General features: G+C 39.9%; 1 protein-coding gene across 4 annotated transcripts in view; it reads right to left on the bottom strand.

Moving 5' to 3' along the window:
* TRAK1 (trafficking kinesin protein 1) overlaps positions 1-21,888 on the bottom strand; it is a 102,833-nt gene that overhangs the window by 45,541 nt on the left and 35,404 nt on the right. For 2 of the 4 annotated variants that reach the window (XM_059476335.1, XM_059476342.1), the window contains one exon: positions 19,946-20,140. Coding sequence is in view for 2 of the 4 variants with exons in the window: in XM_059476351.1 (XP_059332334.1) it covers positions 10,390-10,453 (64 nt within the window). In the remaining 2 variants the exon portion in view is untranslated. Of the gene's footprint in view, positions 1-10,389; positions 10,522-19,945; positions 20,141-21,888 lie in introns of those variants that run through there. The other 2 variants (XM_059476351.1, XM_059476359.1) reach the window with 2 other exon arrangements.

Raw genomic sequence — 21,888 nt, forward strand, 5'->3', positions numbered from 1 at the left:
ATCAGACACTTGTTCCTTCTATTAGCATAAACAGATCAAATGTGGTAACTTGGAAAATACAGACAAAAAGTGAAATAAGAAAATAAGAAAAAGTCTCTGGAGACAACACCTTAATTCTCTTAATTTCCTTAATGCATACATCATTTACAGACACAGCTCAGGATAGCTCTTTCTTAAAACTTTTTTTGCAGGGTTTTTTACTACTAGCCACTGAGTTACTGTCTTGATATTCTCTTCCATTTGTTTTTTTTTTTTTTGTCAAGAAATGTCTAGACTACAGTCAATGTAATAAATAAATGTGTGAAAGATTTAAATCAGGATCTGGACTGTACATCTTTAAAAATCCTAAAATGAAATTACAAGCCTGTAAGCCACATATTGTCAGCTGTCTCCTTTCTTAGATATATAGTCTTTTCCTATTCCAACTCTTTGGGAGGGAATGGTTGTGCCAAAGCTTTCAAGAATGGCTCCTATCTTTTTTGCTCTAGCATTCACAGATTCCAGAGCTCTGAATGGCCTCCATTGTATTGTATCCTACATTTTCAGTCAGATCCAGAAAGCAGATCTCTGGAGTCAGATCCCTGGAGCGTCTGATTTAAGATTTTAATAGTGATCCCAGGACTTTTTTTCTTCTTAATTCAACTGGAGACAGATTCTTTGCCTGCACTTACTAAGTGTTTTAGATAAATAGGACTTTTAAACTACTACATTAGTAAATGGAAATGGCTGCCATCATAGGTCCTATATAGGTAAGAGTCCTTTCCTGTCCCAGCTGCAAAAGCAAGAATCAAAACACAGTTACCTTTCAGAAACAGCTGACTCAACAAATCACTAATCAAAGGAAGCTGACAGGTTGTCCTTTCACAGCTCAGGTTCCTTTATGAAGAAAATCTGAGAAGACACTGTCAACAGATATCCCTGAGCAAAGTTTCACTGCAGTCAGCCCCAAGGCCAGCTTATCAAATGAAAGGTAAACATACTGCTGTCAGGCAACTTTACAATTCCAAAGCAATGCCAATTCCAAAGGTGCTTTCCACTCTCATCAAGAGAGCTGACTGCAATGCTGCCAGGCATAATGTTAGTTCCATGACAGGCTCCAGAAACAGCACTCAGGGGAATTACGGCATCTAAACGTCGGCACAGAGAAAAACCTCACTACAGCAAAATGACTATGGAAATAACAGTCAAGAAGTGAGTACACATCCTGCATATGGAATAGGCTAAACAGTTAAGGAGTCCTAATTACACAGTTTTTATCCTCTTCTTTTCAATAACTATAAATGGTTGAAGTGGAGCATATCCTCTGATTTGCTGTTTCTGGTACCAGATTTACAGCCAGATATAGCTAAAATGTTTCCTTTGTTCAGGATGAAAAGGCTACATGCTGGTGTTTCCATCTGCTTTACTTACAGAATGGATTGACTCACCCATTCTCCTAGAGAAATACTACCCTTTGCAAGTACTCCCCTGTGCAAAGATACATAGAAATACCATATATAAGTTTGTGTATCTGTATCTCTGCTACGCTGAGCGTGTAGGCGATATGAACACATAGGTGGAGACGAAAAGGCATCTTTAGAAGACATTTCAAACACATACTGAGCTTTTGAGAGGAAGGCAGTGTAGAAAGACAGGGCTAAATTTATCCCAGATAGAACTCAAATTTTTCTTTCCCCCCCTCAAAATCATTAAGAGCAGCTTCAGACTGTTAGATCTGGATGAAGGGTAAAGTCAGCAGAAAGAACAAGAAGAGCATGATCTATGCCTCAGTAATGATTTAATTGCTAAAATAATAGGAATAAAATATAAAAAATGTCATCTGGCCTCCCTTGAAAGCTTGCTCTCCATCCCAATCCCCACTTCTAAATTTTCTTTTTATCAGTATTTTCTTCAGCACCTTTCTTTTTTACATTGACACACAAATCTGAAAACCAGGTGGGATATTTGATTGTGAGTTTTTACAGGAAAATCCTATGCAATGGTGTTCAAAGGGCATGGTTTATTCACCAAGAAGTCTGGAACAGGAACTGTTAACCATGAGGTGAACAAGGATGTAAGTTCACAGCACGTCACATTTTCTGTGCTAACAATCCTTCAAACCATTCCTACGTCAGCTTTACAATAGTTCATTTGGAAGTAACAATTCTCTACCATAAAACTACTGCTTCAGAGAACAATTTACAGCACATGAAATAACAGGAATTGGGCATTTAGCTTTTGCTACCTGAAACCCTGAAGAAGGTTACCAGATTGGCTGGAAGCAGCCCTAGGATAGATACCCTCTCTATTCAGCAAGTGCACGGGAGGATTTTCAATGCATTCCCATTTCCACCTGAATGGGTCAGTTGCCCATTATTTCTAGAGAGTACAACAACATTTTTGGGTTGGTTTTTATATTGAAAATTTAAGTCATAAGACACCACACTTGGATTATTTCTGTCTATGCGCTTTCAAATTCATGGATAAGCACAAAATTGCTGCTCTGTTCTAGAAGCACCTGCTGGGACTGACAACCTAAAATACACAGTTTCATAAGACACACATTTTGTGCATATAAAAAATGCACTACAATCCCAGAGAGAGAAGATTTCCCAATTTCTGTTTTATTATAAAATAGATATTGCACAGCCTTCATCTGTTGATCATGCCTTTCTTATTTAAAGACGTATACATAAATTAAGATTTCTCTTATTTGGATATTAGACAAATACTTCATCCAAACATACTGGCTACACATGTAAAACACAGAATTTTGTCTATTTAATCCACAAATATCACTCAAATCACTTTTAGGTTGCCATGTGATACCATGAAATATTAAAAACAAAAGGTGAAAAGTACCTTCTTCCAAGATATCAAGGCTCTGCCTGTTAAAAGCACGTTTCCTCTCATTTTCCTTTTCATAGTCATATTCATAACTTTCTTCTTCGTTTACTGACATTGCTGCAGTTATCCCAGATAGACACGAAACGATGCCTGAGTCTCACAGGCGATGGGAAGTCATTCCCTCGGAGGCTGTATCTTTGGGCAGAGCAGAGCAAGGTCTCCACAAAGCAGGATACCATCTTTCCTCACTCACATGCTCAGCCAGGGAACTCCGGAGAGACTGACTACTTGTCCTTAGTGCAACAGCTTTGAGTTGTGCAGATGGGGTGGAGGAGGGAAGAGACCATCTGTCTATTAATTACTAGAAGGTTTATGTTGCTTCTCAGACCAGCTCTGACGGTAGCCAGTTTTTGCTCAAAAGCCCCACTAACATATTTTGGACAAAGTCAGTGGGCTGAAAGACCCTCCCTGACACTCCTCATATCAACAAGGCTCCCTCTCCTCTGCCCCTGCTCTTAGGAGTGCAGTGGTAGCTTCCCGCAAGTGTCTCAACACGGAAGTCTGACCCAGCCTCTGTCTGTCACACCTGGAGAAGGGTGTGCACCACACAGAGTCATAAATCACCTCTCACCTTGCCCAATGCAGCAAGACCTCACTGGAGCTGTGAACAGCCTGAGCCTGTGCACACACAGCCAATCCCACCCAGCAGGGAGATCTTCATACCCAGGGCTACTGTGCAGTACAGTCTGACTGCAGCACCCACCACACACTAGAACCACTAAGTGAAGAACTGGGCTGGGGAAAGGAGCTTTTTTATTGCTTATACGAAGGAGAGGTTGCACTGGTACAAAGAACTTAAATGACATATCCCATTAGTTGTCCTATATTGTGTTTTTCACATTCATTTTTCTCTTCAGTCAGTTGTGGAATGAGAAATACCTCACAAGTCCACATATGGCACCCAAGTGTGTTTTCAGGGGTGCATGCATCTCTTCTTTGTTCAACAAGAAACAAATCTCCTGTGCTCAGACCTCTTTGTTTCCAACAGGCTATGTTTGCTAATCTTGGCTACACACACAGGGCAGGCTAACTTTCTTATTTAACTTATTGTAGCCATAGATATTTAATGTTTGCTAAGTTGCCTCCCTTACTTGCAGTGGCAAGCAGGAGCCCTTTGCTGCTAAAGCGTTCCTATCCACATCACGGGGCAAAGCATTTGCAGGTAAAGTGGGGGCAAGGCAAAGACACCTCATCATCCTCTGAGGGGACATCACAGCTAGGAACAGACAGACAAACATTACATTACAAGCCAGCAGAATGCAACAGTTTGATTCATGGAACAATTTCACTACTACCATCTCTGTAGTGGTGAGGAAGAACCAGTGGTGGGGTAGTATGAGATGGGAAGCAACTACTTTTACACAATAATGATAAATGATTCTGTTCTATGTTTTAAACTCTTGATATTTACATGCAAACAATGCAATAATGATTATATAAATAACAGCCAAAGGATATGGAATACATGTAAGTGGTTGCTGAGGAAAGAAACACTGATTACTGAATAAAGATTTTGCCACCCAAAGCAACTTGATCTTTGACTGCCAAAATTTACTGCAATATTCAGCAACAGCAATAACCTCAAGAAGTCAGGGGAAAAAATAGGATTATCTCTTTCTCCCCACATCATTACATTAAAATATGTAATTTTAATAATAATGAGGACTGCTTCTAGTTTCTGATGCTTAGTTTTTGTGTCTTCAGTTCTTACCTGTAACAGTGAATCAACTCTTTAAAAAATACTTAAATCAGACAAAGGTCTTAAATACCTACTTGCCATTCAGTGACCATTTATCACATTTCAGTAATAGCTAGAAAATGGAAATTGAGAGAGTAACCAAAACTGTAAGTCATATTAAAAGAATGCAAGAAGCACCTTTTAAAGCCTAGGGACAGAAAAGTCCACCCCTGTCAAACATGATGTGGTTTTAATAATCCTGACAAGCAGACAACTACAGCTAAGTATCCAGTTTATGAGGGACACACTGAAAGGAGGCATGTTGCTGTTCAAAATACATGACAACATAAGGAGAGTAATTGAATATTCCCACAAGCTGGCTTCTGAACCATGACTAATATCAACTTGTACCACACAGGAGGACTCTGACGTTCAAAAGCTGAGAGAAAGTGTTGTAATTCCTATTTTGATATCAGCACACGATAAATGCTGGAGCAAATTTATAATGGGTGGAGAAGGAATGTATGCCCCACCCTCACACTATCAACACATTTTTCATATATTCTGCATTACACGTCCTTAGCAGTGAAGGGACATTTACTTGCTAAAGATTACGAGGCAGGTTTCCAACCAACACCAAACAATAAGCAGTTATGGATTAAAAAAAAAAAAAAGCAGCTGTATTGTATTTCATTCTGAAAATATACAATCTAAACTGGAAAGATTCAAAAGAGATTTTTAATATTTCCTGTAAACACATACCCAAGGACTTAATTAGTATACTACAATGAAGATTCTTTTTAATGGGCTGTCACTGGGAAGTAAATTTGGTGTATTTGCTGCAATCCCCACTCTGAATGAGGACGCTTTACCTGCTGTCAGGAAGCTTGTTAAGGGGGCTGCAGTGCTCTGAGCACACTCCCAGTACAACTGCGCTGAGGTACAGAGGATATTCGGCAGCTCTGCCATGAAACAGGAAACACACAAACCAGGAGCTAGTTTGAAGAAGGGTGAGGCTGGACACAATACAAACAAACCCTCCTATCCTGACTCATTATTTCCAAGGAACTCCAATGCATTCAATCATTTTAACGTTCATTTATCAATAAAAATATCTAACTTCTGCACAATTAACTGTTACTAAGAATGCTCCATCTAGAACAAAGAGATTCTCTGTACGTCAAGTCTAAAAACAGCAGATGAAATGGCAGCACTGGGATTTAAATATGCTGATGAAGAAAGGTGGGTATTTTGGGGTGGGCTCTTCAGGGAGGGAGATAAATTGGTTATTGAATGTGTGCTTTCCGTTAATATGTACAGTCAAGTAAAGTTAGTTTGTTCAAATTTTTACAGGTTTCATGTTTCCCACTCTTTCAAATCCCACACAAAATATCTTCTGTCACTCAACCAAAAGGACAGCATGTTACTCTTGCAGAAAGGGAAAGAAATTGAATTGCTGGGAAAACACTTATCTAGATACTTAGCAGTTGAACAGAATAAAACCAAAAATATCTCTATGCTGCAATGTGTGTTGCCTTATGTGGCTTATGTGACTTGATGAAGAACAGGGAGTCAGTGAAGGAGTAAAGAGAAAGAAGTGGCATGGCAAAAAGCAGAAAACCAGGATAATGGTATCAACAATTCCGTGATTATAAGCAAGGTTCAACTATATTTGTCATGTATAGAGATAAAAGACATGGGAGCACAATAAGATCAACCAGAATGAGCATTTTAGCTGCATACCTATAGAGCAAGGGCTGTTTCAAAAACTGCATGCTAAAGGCATTCATAAGATTCTCCCAGACTTTAGGAGCATACCCAGTGCCAGCATCCAGTGAGATTCAGAGTAACACCAGGGTTACTCTGTCCACAGAGATGGACACAAAAGAGGCCAAAGTATGAGGGAGATGATGGGTCACCACACTAACATAAGCAAGGCAACAATAACTAATTACTTGTAAGAGATCAAGCAGTACAAGATAACATTGTCTACTATTGTTAAAAAGAAAGTTAGTGAGCTTGCTGGTAATTATATCAGTGGAGTGGAAAACAGAATAGAGGAGAGAAGCTCTAAACAATAACTGCAAACATAACAGGTGGTAAAAACATTTCAATGTGAGTGGGAAGAAAATACAGGAAGGGATGCTGGAACAAGATGGAGTGGCTCAGGCAAACATAAAAGTGGTTAGAAGGTTCAGCACGTGTAACAAACCAGGCACACCATGGGTCTGGCAAGGGAAAAAAGGGAAAGACACCATATCCTCCACAAGAAATTGTAAAAACACAGGGCCAACAAAAGGAGGAGGAAAGATCCAATTGCACATTCACAAATTCATCTGGAATTGTAGGCAACTGAACTCATGCACTGTTATAAACTGTTGAGCTAGAAATAAACAAGTAATGGAAGAAACCAAAGAAAAGTAATTTTCTCTAAAATCAGTCTGGATTTCTGTAGAAAGCATTGTTCATTAGAAAAATATTGCACTAAAAGAGAGGCAGGGAACAACCATATTCAGAAAAATTTCTGTGAATAAACACTTATCTTTTTGTTTACTTGTTTGGTAGTGTGTGGGGGTTTAGTATAATGCTTTTTTCACCCAAGTTGCACGCAAGATTTTTAAGAATGCATTTTTTTTCTATTAAAAAATCTTAGATGAACCTAGACTTTTATACTGTTATCTTTCATAATAAGAGTAGAAAAGATTCAGCTTTTCCTCTTCATCACTGATTCTGTCCAAGTCTGCTATGAAAATAGCTACTTTCCCACTCAGGTACAGGCCCAGCTCTTTCCCCAGTCCACCTACACAATATACTTCGTTAACACCAAGTAAGGTGACAAGTGTCACTCATATTATAAAATATTACACTTGGAAATGTATGTAAAAAGCATAGCGTAGTAGTTATTTATAGAAGTTTCAATTTATTGTAATGTTAGTTAACATCAGTAATTCAAATAGATTGTGACATTTTATTGTCTATTTCCACCTACTCCTACCAAAAATAAACTCTGTGAGTACCTTATGTAAAAGAATTAATTAATGATTCCAACTCTAGAAAGTCTTTTTAAAGACTTATAAATTGTAAATTTTGAGCATTTTTTCTTTTGCAAGATAATAAAAAATACCGCTACCAAATGCAAGTTGAAGACATCATTACTGTCAGTCAGTACAGAAATTTATTACATCTGAGGCAACAGTGAGTTGCTGCTTTACCTATTAAGTTAAATAATAGCATTAATACTTTACTAATTTTAGACTGTTTTTTTTTTTTTTTCTTTGAAGAACAAGAAACCATTTGCTGTTAAAATAATTATTAAATAAAGGAAACCAAATAAAGTCATGGAAATCTGAGTCCCAGAGGCCCTGAAAAACAATGTATGAACAATTTAATGAGAAAAATAATTCTGTAGGATATTACCCTGTGAAGATTCCTATTAGTTTTAATGTACCACCCACTATTTTCCAATGTCATATTTATAACAAAGAGTGAGCTGGGTGGGATTCAAAAGTGAATGCACACATACATCTGGAGAGTCCATGTATGGCAGAGAAATTGGCTCTCTAACTGTGCTTCAATTTATCTTAAAATAGATATTCAAAACAGGTCAGCTGAGCTGCAACTGCCTATCTCACTATGCTGAATGTAAAAAGAATCTCAGGAAAATGACTCTGGTATCAAAAAAACACATGGCAGAAAAATAAAAAGCCAATCAAGAGGCAGGCATCTCTTTTAATATGTCATCTGCTTCAGGTTTTCGGAAAAGCTCTGTTTTCTACTATAATGATGCCTTTTGTCTGCTACCACAATTACAATACCTTTCTCTGTCAAGGGTAAATGCCAACACTATTTTAAACCCAGTGAACATTCCAGTATCTAAGGCCAAAACTGTGCCTTCCACTGCATCTCTCAAATCTCCCTCTCTCTCACATACCTGAACTCCAAGAAGAAAAAGGAAGCTAAACCTTATAAAATTCTGTGAACCCTGAGACTGCTGTTCACCTGAGAGGCAGAGACAGGACTGACAGCACTGGCCTTCAGCGAGTAAAAACTAATACTTTAATTTTAAAAATAACAGCAATTTTAAAAAATGCAAAAAAGCATTATGCCTTACCTGCTGGAGAGATTATTTCCCTATCAGACATTAAACCCTTATTTCTCTTAGGGAAGAACTTCCCAAATACTTCAAGCAGACTGCCAGCACATACTCCAGCTGACTCTGCAGATCTCGGCTTATGGAAGAAATATCCTGGGCAGGGGCTCAGCACTGACAGGAAAACCTGTAAGCCCAGAATCCAACCAACCACTACTGTGCACCTGAGGCCCTCATCCCACAAGGTATTTAAATGTTTGCCCAACACCTGTTGCTTATTCCATTACCATGGAACTCCCACAGTTCCTCCAGTGCAGCACACAGCTTAAGACAAAATGGATAAGCAGATCAGCTCTTAGCTCAGACATTCAGGCACACCACCCTTCCATATGACACTTTGACCAGACAGAAAAAAAGATCATAAAAATGAACAACTGAAAAAAAAAAAATGCTACCTGTGGGAGCTTTAACCTGGGGAAAGCTACAGCTTCTATGGACCATACAACTGGTCTGTTTCTTAAGCTTCTAAAAGCAGGCCAACTCAGGCTGTTACATCATGCAGATTAATCAGATGCTACACTATTTACTAGGGTTAAACTGAGAGGATAAAGGTTACATAATGGATTCAATCCAACTTAAAGTGGTCAGATCTCTCAAATAAACATGCACCTCTTTCTTTGAACACCTGGACAGAAGTAATCAATTAAACATAATAGAAGTTCAAGAGTAACAAGCTTCTGAAACTGCATTCAGTTCTGAAATGGAGGCACATGACACTCAAAAGAACCATAACAAAACATTCTAATTTTGTCACACTTATCTTGATGCTTCACATTCCCCTCTGGTATTGTGGAGCACAACCATAGAAATATCTCTGTGTATTACATATGTGCATTATCCCCTGGGCCTACGCGCCTTCCTGCTTTCTGTGCTTTGCTTCACTGTGATCTTGGACTTGCCTTGTTTAAGCTAAGCTCTCCAGCCAGAATAAAATTCGTGTAAAACTTCTGCATTCCCAAAGGCTGTATCTTGCTTCAGAATGCCATCAAAAAGGGATCTTGATTTTTTTTCTTGCTGCAGAGAATACAGTTTTAGCAATTCCTTACCCTTTCTTGTGTGCCTTCTATCAGAAGCCTGGTGAAAACATTCGGTGTCCTGATACAGAAATAAGCACCCTAGCAAACATTACATAAAAATTGCAAATAGCACAAAAGATAATGATTGCCAGAGTTTGTAATTCTTCCAATTCAAAAACTTAACCTGCTCACTTCTAAAAATCTACATTTTTAATGTCTTTCACAGACAAATAACCAGAGAGAAAACATGGACTACCTACTAACACATCAAATATATACATATTACAGGATATTGCTAACACAGAAAAAACCACAGACTTCAAACTTGAACCAATAATCAATATTACCATCAGTATATTTAAAATCACCTCAATTATTGTAGATACAGTTAGCTTTTCAAATATTCTTTCCCCTGCCCAAAGGCAGCTCATACACAGCATATGTTGCTCTGCCACTCCCTTCAGAGAGGAAAAAGCTATACAGCAGTCTCTTGCAGCACACTCACAAGAGATGCCGAGGTGCAAAAGAGGTGCAGGCATCTCTGCTACATCTGGGTGTTGCCTTTTTCTGAGTATTTCCTTTTAAAAACCATTGAATAATGATGCTCCGTTCTTACAAGCTCCGAATTCTGCAACAAGAGACTAGAAAGAAATATTTACCATCCGTGCATTCTTCATAATACCAGTCCAGTTCATAATAATCTGCTTCAATAAATTTCTGCATAGTCAGTATCCTTCAGTGACATGCAGGAGATTTCACTTCGCTGCTAAGGTCAAGTGAAATGCAGCCATGCCTTCCTGCCTTTGCAAAATGCCAGAGCACAAGGCAGCTCACGGGAAGCTGAAAATGAGCTGCACATCTCCACTGAGGCCACAACTAAAATAAAAGAGGGGGGGGTGTGGAGGGTGTATTTGGAAGGGAAAAAAAAAAAAAAGAGAAAGGATGCAGAAAGGAAGCAGATAGATGCCCTGGCGGCTCCTCTAATAAAGAAGCTCTGCACAGGAGCCTTGGATGGGTGTTAACAAAATCCTCCTATCAAAAGGCTGATGCGCTGACGTTGGGGACACACACCACCGCCCGGCTGCTTCTAACTCATTCCTTTCCTCCCCACTCTCCACATCTCTTTCAGGCTAATGTGTTGCCATGGAGACGAGCTGGCTCCAAAAGCGATGCAGAGATGAAGAAAAAGCATTTTGCTGCTTCTGGCTTTACAGGCTAGAAGGAGTCCTCCATACTGGAAACAAAAATCGTTGCTAAGAAAGATGATACAACCCACTGCTACTGCTCACAGAACAACAGCATCACACTGCTGCAATTCACTGGGGACATGTGGTACATTAATAATGAAAATCTAGTCCATTACTACTGTCCTCCACACAGGTTGATAAAAGCCTGACTACCCCATGGAAAATTAAACTATGCTACTGCTTTGTTACACTATTCTGGTCTGATGTAATAGAACCCTTTCTGCATCCTGATGTTGAGAAATGCCAAACGAAAAAAAAGAAAGAATCAGCAAAATCAGGACAGCAATAAATTTCTCCTTGCAAAAAAAAAAGCTAGTCTGTTCCTAATTTTTGCCCTCTCCACGAACCACTTCCCCCTCCCTTTTTTCTCCCCCAAGAATCCAAGTTTCATAGCTGAAGACAGGAGGTTCGGCCAATTTTTCACTACTCTATTCCTAAAAATGCTGAAGGTCATCATCCAGAATAACATGTTTGTGTTCAGTGTTTTGAAAATGGAAGAAAATACTTTTGCAGCCCCCAATAAAATTGTGTTTAAGCTACTAGGAGAGAACCTGTCTGAGGAACAGATGGCATTAAATCATCAAACACCACAATACAAAATCATGTCTGAATATGTGCAGGTACAGATACCAAGTGGACTGACATCCATTTTGTTCATAACCAGCACATAGTCTTCACCCAGTTCTCCCCCTCTTTTAGGAAATGCTAATTCTTTGCAAACACCAGTAGAAGCACTGGGACAGATTAAGTTGTGACTTAATATATCCCAGTAGATTAAGGTAGGAGGCCATATTGGGTTTGACCAGGGAAGTCTTTGGTGTCAGTCTAGCCAAAGACTCCATCCACAAGAATAGCCATGAGCAGGCAATAGAGAACTGTCCAACATTTCCCACAACTGCCCTCCCAACCTCTAATTTCTTCATCTTCAGAGACAGCCTGAGACAGATACAGCTACTTTTAGCAATTCTTGAATGACTTACCCTCTCTTGAGCTCACATACATTTTTATCATCTCCAACGTTCTCTTGCAGAGTTACATCTACTGCTCATTATATACAAACCCCGTACCTTTTGCTTTGTAACTTGCATTTACTAACCTAACTTGAAGCTCCTAGTTGTGGAAATCTGAATGCTCAGTCCATCTCTCCTTTTCAATCACTCATGATTCTGCAGGTATCTATTAATTCATCCTCACTCATGTATCCTCTAGGTTGCTATCACTTATTCTACTCCCCAACTGGTACCTCTTTGCTTTACTGTAACAGAAATAGGTAGGGCCTAGTCAAGCTATGCAGAGGAAAATGCTTCAGTTTCTTGACCATATCACTATTCAACTTTCCTGGTATAAGAAATTATCACTGCAGTAGCTTTGAGTCCTGCAGAGTTTCAGTTATGCATACACACAAGGAAAAATCTTTACATGTTATTAAATGCAATTAAGGCTACACTGTTAAAATAATGGCAGAGAAAAAGAAAGGTTCCTATGGCAACATCAACTCAATTGCTCTGCATATAATCTATTTGTTCCACTTGTATTATTTTTGTCCAAAAGGTAATTTCAGTCTGGTTAATGTTATTAAATAAGCATTTAAAATAGAAAGAATTAACACTGGCTACCACTTTAAATTGCTGCAGGGACAATCTCCTTTTTTTATTTGCTGATATTTTAAACAAAGGAAATCTTCAACACACTAGAATTTTCTTCTCTCTGTCCTTCTCACAGCACACACTCCATTTCAATGAGACAGGATAAAAATAGTTCAAGGTAGGGGCTTAGGGCTTTTTGTTATTTTGTTTTATTGATTTTTTTTAGAGATCTGATTGGAAACATACTGGTGTAATTCAGAAAGGCATTACTTTTCTGTGGAGAAAATCACTAGTGTGGCCAAACGATTTCAGAACTCCTCAAGAGACTTGAAAATATGGAATAAGTGTATTATCTCCCCAGCATGAATTCAGAAACCCTGGGCAGATGGAATACTATATATCCACGTATCCACTCCCAAGCATCTCTTCAATTACATGAGGAATTGTATTCTATAAAGCTGGAAGGGTTGTCACGTTGAATGGGAATTTGTGACCAAGCTGACAAAGCAGCTGCACACTTTCAACAAAGCAGCTGCAGAACCTACTTTCAACCTTTGCAGCCCTACTTTTCCTTCCTACAGGGGTGAATCAGATTCATTTTATAGTAAACTTATTAGAACAGTACATTTTTCAGGTGGACTGATTCTACAAACTTTGAACCTCTGTGTATTCCAATCTCCATATTGCAACACTACTTTTGGTTGGGGTATTACTGTGTTACTCACCTAAAAGTTCATATACAATGGGGCTGAAAAAATATTTAGGGCAATAAGTCTGTGACTATAAGGAAGCTGCACTTTCCTATTCCAAATCTAAATATAGTTATTCACATTTGTTTAGCATTCCCTTTCAGATGCTATATTGTGTTTTATTTTTTAATGTTTACTTCTAACTAAACAAACCCCTCCCTTTATCTGTTCTCCACAGGGCAAAGCATACAGATTGATAAAGAATTCTTGCAGCCAACTGTGAGCATTCCTTCAGTTTGTGGTTACAAAGGGGTTTCATTAGCAAGAAAAGATGGCTTGAAAAGCTCAAGAGCCCTCTCCTTCCTTTTTACTGAAAGAAATCCATGCTGTAGGTCAACATTAAACGGATGTGCCTAAATTACCCAGGTTATAAACACCACACAAACCCATCCCTTTGTTTGAAGAGAACTTTTGACAAAGGTACTTTCATCTACCCCAGCAGCACACTCAAGACTGTAGTGCACTGAGTTGCTAAGGGGCAAAGCAGCAGCAAGTCATCTCTGCTGACAAATAAAGTCTTAAAAGAATGTCATTACATAGCATGCCACTATAAATCCTGTGTTTGCATGCTTAGTCATTCTCAGCTTTTTTCTCCAAACCTTTACAGTTCTGTAAGGATGCTTTTTGAAACTGAACACTGGAGTTGGATGGAGTATTTCCAGGAAAGCTGCAATGGATTACCTCTCATTTGATTACCTCTGGGTCACATTTCTTCTCTTGGCTCAGGATGGTTCAGGAGGCTCAGGATGGTTCAGATAATTAAACACCATATCACATCATCATCTTCTACAGTCACCAGTACAGTCACCACCACTCAGGATAAAGTTGCCCATCCCATTAACATCATCTGGAGTCCTTTTTTATCAGAGCAGTAGCTATACAGGCCACCACTATGTAATGCATATTAATCACAGTCAAGGTTTGCCACAATACTTTGCAAACTGACAAAGCAGGCATATTTAAAAAGCCCAACTGATTTTCAAAGAGGGGCTGTCACACATTTCTAAACTGGAATCATTTACTGAAATGAAGAGTAACTGGTGTTCTCACCTTCTAAAAGAACACTGAATAGGAGTCATCCTGTAACTACACATTTATTAAGGACAAACAACTCTGCAACTCAGGACAGTGATCTCTTCCAGTGTAGTCTTTTACTTAGCAAGAAGTCTTGCTTTACTTGGAAAGAGTAGAACCCAGAGTAAAATCTAGAGCACTGAGGGCATTATTACCAGCAGCTTTCAGAACTGGTATTTAGAAAAATGGATGCTTCAGATTTGACTGACTCTTCTTCATCAAACCAGGATGACGATCCAGGGCTTCAAAATCATACAAGTGTTTCCTCCAGATGGGACAGAGCTCGTGGCTTCACACCCTAAGGGCACACTAACCTCACCTGATACAAGAAAAAGACTCTTCTAATGCAGCAGAGGGTCAAACTGCTCTCCCACTGAAACAGAATTATTTAACATGAGACAGGGGCAGTTGGATGAAATTAAAGTACTTAATGACAAAAAGCTATTTTCCACATGAAAGGATTATTTCTTCCTTCTCCCAGATAATTACTGAAGAGCACTATTTTTGCATTTGTATCAAATCAAAATTGATGTCTTCAGCAACCTTCCTGCAAAACCAGCTGTGAAGTTCAATTAAGGTATCAGTGAGCACACTTAAACACTGTAAGTAAGACCATAATAGCAAGAGCCAGACATTTAAGCAAATGCACCCCTATCAACAATTCAGAAAATTGAGAATAAAGCTTTAAAGAAACAAAATTTGCAAAATGTTCACCAGCTGGAAATAATGTACATTACTATCTCCTCCTTTTTTTTTTTTTTGTTATATTTTTCATGGAGACAGCAAAAACATTTGTAAAATGAAGTTGAGCTTAATACCATGCTTGATTAGCTAGACAAAAATATTACAGCTGCATGGTTATGACCTATTTTTCTAACAAGTCAAAAAACCCACTGAGAGACATGATTACAGCTTCCTGGGAGAGGAAAGGAATGCATTACACTGAAGGAATATAGAAAAAGGGAGACCAGAATGGGACTAAGCACTCCAGGCATGACCTGATCAGCTTTGAGTACAACTCCCTCAAACCGCTGGCACCACTCTTCCTGATACAGCTCAGGATGCCATCAGTCTGCTTTTCAGCCGAGGCATACTTCTGGCTCATGTCCACCTTGGTGTCCACCAGGATGGCCCAGGTCATTTTCTGCAAGTTTGCATTCCAAGAGCTGGACCCCAGCATCTACTGGTGCATATACTACAACATGGGGTTGTTCCTCCCAGCTGCAGGACTTTGCACTCTGCTGAACAGCACAAGGCTGCTCTTGACTCATGGCTTCAGACTGTCAAGGTCCCTCTGAACGGGAGCACAGTCCTTTGGTGTCTCAGCCACGCCTAGATACTGCCTATGTCTCACCCTCCCTGATGCTGCACAGCCTGCTGACTTCCTCTCAGCTTCTCCACCTGGTGACAGCTTTTCCACAGCAGCACACCTCCTGCATGAAAGGAGGCCATCTCTCTCTACCTCAGGGTAGGGAGCAGCTCTGGGCACTTCCAGCAACCTGTCTGTTGCAGTCACAATTGGCCTTCCCAATCTGAAGCTCTGTCTGGGTTAAAGCCTCTGCTCTGATAGACAGGTACTCCAAAACCTGGAGAATGCACCCTGTGGCACACTGCCACCACATCTGAAGACTTAGGTTATTCTGAACTCAGATGAAGATCCCTTCTTTGCACCATTCCAGAGAAACTACTACATCTGTTGGCAGGGTCTGACCATCCCTAATGAGCAGCAGCTCCAAAGAAGGCAAGGGATACCCTTGGGTGAAGAGCAGCTGACAGCTCCTCAGAAGCCACTAGGACTTCCTGAGGCCCACATGTCTGGGGCTCACCTTACATGCAGCAGCGGGCTCCCTGTTTCTCAGAGAGTTCCCAGATGGGCCCTAAGCCTCCCTAAGTGGCCAAGGAAAAAGCTCAGACTGCTGTGCCTGCTCAATGCCTCTGGTAGCTCTGCCCACAGAGAGCTGTGCTCACAGAGAGCTGTGCTCTAGGACTGGCTCTCACACAGACCTCCCCACAGCCCTCAGCTAAAAGTGAGCTTGACTGCCCCTCATCTGGGGGCAGGGAGATGGAATGTCATTTTGCTGTATCATACCTTCATTCAGGCTTACATAAACAACAGCCTGCCTGAATGAGACTGCTGAATGAGATGATACTGAATTTATGTGATTATGCTTTAGGATAAGATCAGTTTTATTTAATTCATTTGGCAAAAAGTAGCTCGGCCTTCCATCTGAAGGAAATAATAACAAAGATGTGCTTTGGAGTTCCAGTATGTAAAAGAACAGTTGCAGGCCTAATAGTATTCAGTTCCTCCCAATTGCCTTCTTACCCAATGGAAAACTAAATTTTAAGAACTAATTCTCTAATTATCTATCCTGTGTTGCAGCTTAAATCCCCACAAAAAGCACTGAATAAGTTAAAATGTTTGGATAGTTGTTCATTTTTCTACCAGTATCTTCAAAAATTAATTAAAAATGAGAGCTAAGTAGCCTTATGCCCACCCTCTTGTGTTATGTGGCCCAGAAGATTCTTACTGATTCTGAGCCTTTCTGGTTGTGAATTGGACTTAGGATCTCAAGGAAGCCACAGGAAGGCAGAAAAATCTGCTCTAACAAGCCACAAGAGTATCCCTAAGGGTCGTTGCTGGTTCTTCTGCTACATGGACCAACACTGTGAAATTCATCACATTTCCATCAACAGGTTAAAAACACCATCAATCTCAACATGTAAACAACTGCAAGGAAATTTTCATAAGTCATTGAAAAAAATCAAATTTTCGAAGAGACAAGCTACAGCAGCTGCGAACACCCACATCGAGGTTTCTGAAACAAACTAAACAGGTAAAAGAGGACTAGCTTAATTGCAGCACTGAAAATTATGCAAGCAGTCACACCCTGGAACACTCTCCAAAGTGGTAGTGGCATAATTCACAGAACCTTTCTGCCAACTTACAGAAAACAGTTTTTTTACTTTCATAGTTTATTGTGCCATAAACCAATGTTTGCAGTCAATGCAATAATTTTGAAACATGCAAATTTATTAAGTTCTTGCTCTCTCATGTATAGATGGAGCCTGTGACTTGTTCACTGTAACTCAACAAGGGTAAAGTCAGATGTCAGTTGCCATGGTATCAGTCTCAGGCTAGACCCAAATTTGCTTAAACTTCCTGAACTACTATCTATACACAAGTGTCTGTCTGTAAGAAATAAGAAATATATATTTCTTGATTGAAAATCTCTTTGCTTGCTTCCTCTTTTTTAAGCAGTTATTTCCTAATAAAAGCAGAAACACTGTGGCAGCAATTATACTCAGTTTTGGTTTTTTTTTTTCAATCAAGCCAGTTGATTGGAAGAAATCTACAGCCACAGCAACATGGTAAAGTTGCAGTCATTATGCTTGAAAGCTAAAAGCAAAATAAAATTGTTAAGTAATTACAGTTTCAGGCAGCTATGCTATCCAATTTCTCTGTTGTTCACAGCTTCCTTTTCAGAGAGTAATTGAAGGGTTTGATTTGGAAAGGAACTTTAGAAGTCATCTAGTTCCAAACACCCTGCCATAGGCAGGGAACCTTCAACTACACTGGGTTGCTCAAAGTCATTCAACCTCACCTTGACAATTTCTAGGGATGGGACATTCACAAATTCTTTGGGCAAGCTGTTCTAGTGCCTCACCACCCTCACAGTAAAGAATTTCTTCCATATAACTAATTTAAACTGACACTGTATCAGTTTAAAATCATCATTCTTTGTCCTGTCACTACAGGGCCTGCTTAAAAGTCTCTCTTGCTTTCCTTTATCCCCCTTTAGGTACTGAAAGTACAGAAGTCTCCCCAAAGCCTTCTCTTCTCCAGGCTGAACAGCTCCAACTCTGTTGGCCTGTCTTCAGAGCAGAGGTGCTCCAGCCCTCTGATCATTTTCGTGTCCCTCTGAACGAGCTCCAACAGGTCCATGTCCTTACATTGGAGGCCCCAGAGCTGGACACATAGTCCAGCTGGAGACTCCAGGTGAGAGTCTCACAAGGACGGAGTAAGTGGGGACCACTACCTCCCTTGACCTTGACCTCCCTGTACCTGCTCACCACATTTCTTTCAAGGCAGCCCAGGATACATTTGGCTCTCTTGGCTACAAGTGTACATTTCTAGATCAGGTTGAACTGTGAACCAACACTCCCAAGTCCTTTCCTCAGGGCTGCTCTCAATTCATCCTCTGCACAGGTTGTACTTTGTATCCATTCCCAGCAGTCACACACCTACCATGATCTCAGTTGGTAGAAGGATGCTGCCATGGGGATTTTTGATTTCCTTGTCCCACTAGCAAAACATTTTCCCATGGTTATTGCAACAGTCCACCCACATAGACAAATATTACTTGTGAGACAGGCCTAATCAGGTTAACTAAAGACCTTGGAAACCTTATGTTTCAAAATATTTATTTAAGCCAGCTTCTGCAATCACTGTAACAGCACTAATAGGCTGCTACAAAACCAGCAATAGTACACTTGATTCCACAGATCAGCTTCAGCTTGTCTCCCCACCCTTCCCACTATTTTTGTGTGACTGGGGGTAGGTGGAAAGCATATGTAAGTTTTTTACTAAAATACTTCGAGCCCTTAATTGAAGCATGAATATCAGAAACTCAGTTCTTCACATTATTCATGCTTTTCTTTACTAGCTATGCTCCTTACAAAGAGATTGTTCAATTGCTTCAAAATGCAGTGAAGCCCAGGTTTGTGCTGAGCCCTGTAACACATCTCTCCTGAAGCTCTACAGTTCCTCAGTAGGTCTACCTAAATCTAGTGACTACTATAACCCATGTATATCCACTGCTATTGCTTTACCATAGCAGTTATGGAGATGAATCACAGAAGTCTTCTCTAACTGCACATCTAAGTCAATATCCACAGTGGTAGAAACCAGAGACATAAGTCCATTCACCATGATAAAGTATCTACAGGCTCAAACAAAGGAATGAATAACAACAAAGGTCACAACTGTACTCATGTTCCCTCTAGGCAAAAATATTTTTTTGTCTGATAGTATGAATATGAACAGAACAAAGAATGAAGGGACAAACCGTCTCAACCAAATGGTCAGAGTTTGGTTCTTCAAAAGGCTTTTCTAGAAGCTTAAATTGCAGCAAAATGATTTCATATCATTCTGTGATGCTGGCACATAATGCCACCAGACAACTGTCCAATGTGTCAGAGAATACAGTCAAAAAAAGTGGATATGGAAAGAGGTCTAAGCTTTCTAAACTGCACAGATACAGAAACTTCAGTCTTTTTGACAGAGATCACATGCAAAATGAAGCATTTGGGTTTCTCCAGTATTTGATGATATGGAAAGGTGCATGCATGCACAAATCACAAATGCAATGGCTGTTCTTGATTAAATGCTCCCTTCATTTTCTGTCTACCACAATCTTGGAGACCAAAGCAGTGAATCATAAACAGTTCTCATGCTCTCCACAGTTTTCAAAGAACTGCACAGATACTTCAAAGAAGGTAACAAAAATAGCACTATTTTATTTGTTTCTCAGAACAATTTCTGAGTTTTTGACTTACGGAAGTATTTCAAGGTCTCTTCTATTTGCTCAGTTGTTAAGTCAATATTCGCATCAGGGGAAATGAGAGGTGTGTGAAGCCAGTCGTCGTGGTCATAACCGTAGATTGTATCTGCTCTTAACTTATAATGAGGCAGCTGCTCTTCCAGGAGACTGATGATTTCAACTTCAGGAAGATTGGTACTATTGCACACATCTGTTAAGGGAAAGGGAACAATCTGTATTAGTTACCTTGAGTACTATACATACAAGCTTTCAAAAACTTCAGTTTATTTTGATACCAACAAGATTTTGCTGCATGTAAAGAACAGCTCAATATGAATAAGTTTAGAAGATATGCCTGGAACACATTATGCCAAAATATCATATTTACTAGTAATAAAAGGGCATGCTCTCTTAGTGACAAAAAGCCTCACCTCTAGAAGCAGGGACATTTATTGAAGACTAAGTGGGGTAGGGTGGGGAATAGAGAGACTGTTTCAACTGGAGTATGAAGAAAGCATTAGTGCACAGAGGAATGTACATTTTTGATGTTCTATTTCACAGATCATTTTTAGCTTGTAAGCCTTACCTATCTCCTGAACTTGATCTTGGACTACAATTTAGTACCACTTTATTTTTTTGCCTTTGTTGCTAGCAGATTTCTCTCAAGAAACAGAAATCCAGGACTGCAATAGCAAACTGTCACAGTTCACACCTAAGACATACTGGTAAGGATGATTACAGGAACTTCCAGGGCACCTTTTGACACTATCTTGACTTGCATTCTGTGCTGTGGCCCCTCATGCTCACAAACATATCAAGTTTGCACACAGTTCTAAAAATGGATACTAACAGCCAACAACTGCAAAAATGTTACAAATTAAATTAGAGCTTTAAATTTAGGCCAAGAGGTAGCTGAGAAGTTCTAACACAAAAAAGCCCAATTCAAGGTAGAAACTTTTTCACCTTGAGGACGATCAAATAGGGGCACAGGGAGACTAGAAGTCAAGTAAACAATGTCATGAGCATTTACTCTAAAAGACCTGCCTTTAGTAGCAGTCAGAACAGATTATCTCCTGAGGCACCTTTGTATTGTATTATGTTGTATTGAAGAATTTTGAGAGTGTGTCAACACCCAAAACAGTCACGATACTTCTAAATATATGTTTAATTATCATATACTATTAAATACGATGTCATGCTAAATATTTATTAAGAAACTGACCAACCCATGTTATGTTTTCAGTAAATACGTAGTGCACAAATCTGCGCATTTTCCATTTCCACAGCAGTACAAAGAGAAAACATCACCATCCAGCACAACCCCCACCCTCACACACAAAGTAAGGAAGAGCTATCTAAGCCTTTTTTTGGAAGAGCAGTACACCAGAGCTCCCACTTGAACCAGTGTCACAGGTCTTGCAACTCTCGCTGAGACTTACTCCAGAGTAAACAGCAAAGACTGTCAAGGCCTGAGTGCTGCCATGTACCTTTACACTGCCATGACCAGGCTCATCATGGTCCCCAGCCAGCACATTCTGCCAGGAGCCCCATGTACACCCCAGCCCCTGGTCCTGGCCTGTGCCCAGCTCTGCTCCCTGCTGACATGGACTCATTGTCCAGGCTTCCTGCATTGCTGGCGTTTGTCTGATGATCGACCCCTGGAGAGTCAATTTGAACGGTTGCTGCCAGCACCTTTGTTCTGCTTGGGAACAAAGGGACTGGACTGTGCCAACAAGGACTGTGCCCTTCCCATCCTGTCAGCTGCCTGTAAGGCAGCCCTGCTCTTGCTGCTTCCTGATGAAGGCACCAATTTTTGTAAGAGAAACTTATTCTTGCTGGATTGAGGTAGACCTGCAATTCCACCATAACTTAGTGGAGCTCACCTCTGTCAAAGAAGGGGAGGAAGCAGAGAATGGGGAAGTAACACATACTTCTCTATACATCATTAATTACCTGGTT

This window comes from Ammospiza nelsoni, chromosome 1, assembly GCF_027579445.1.
Source record: "Ammospiza nelsoni isolate bAmmNel1 chromosome 1, bAmmNel1.pri, whole genome shotgun sequence".
Classification (NCBI taxonomy): domain Eukaryota; kingdom Metazoa; phylum Chordata; class Aves; order Passeriformes; family Passerellidae; genus Ammospiza; species Ammospiza nelsoni.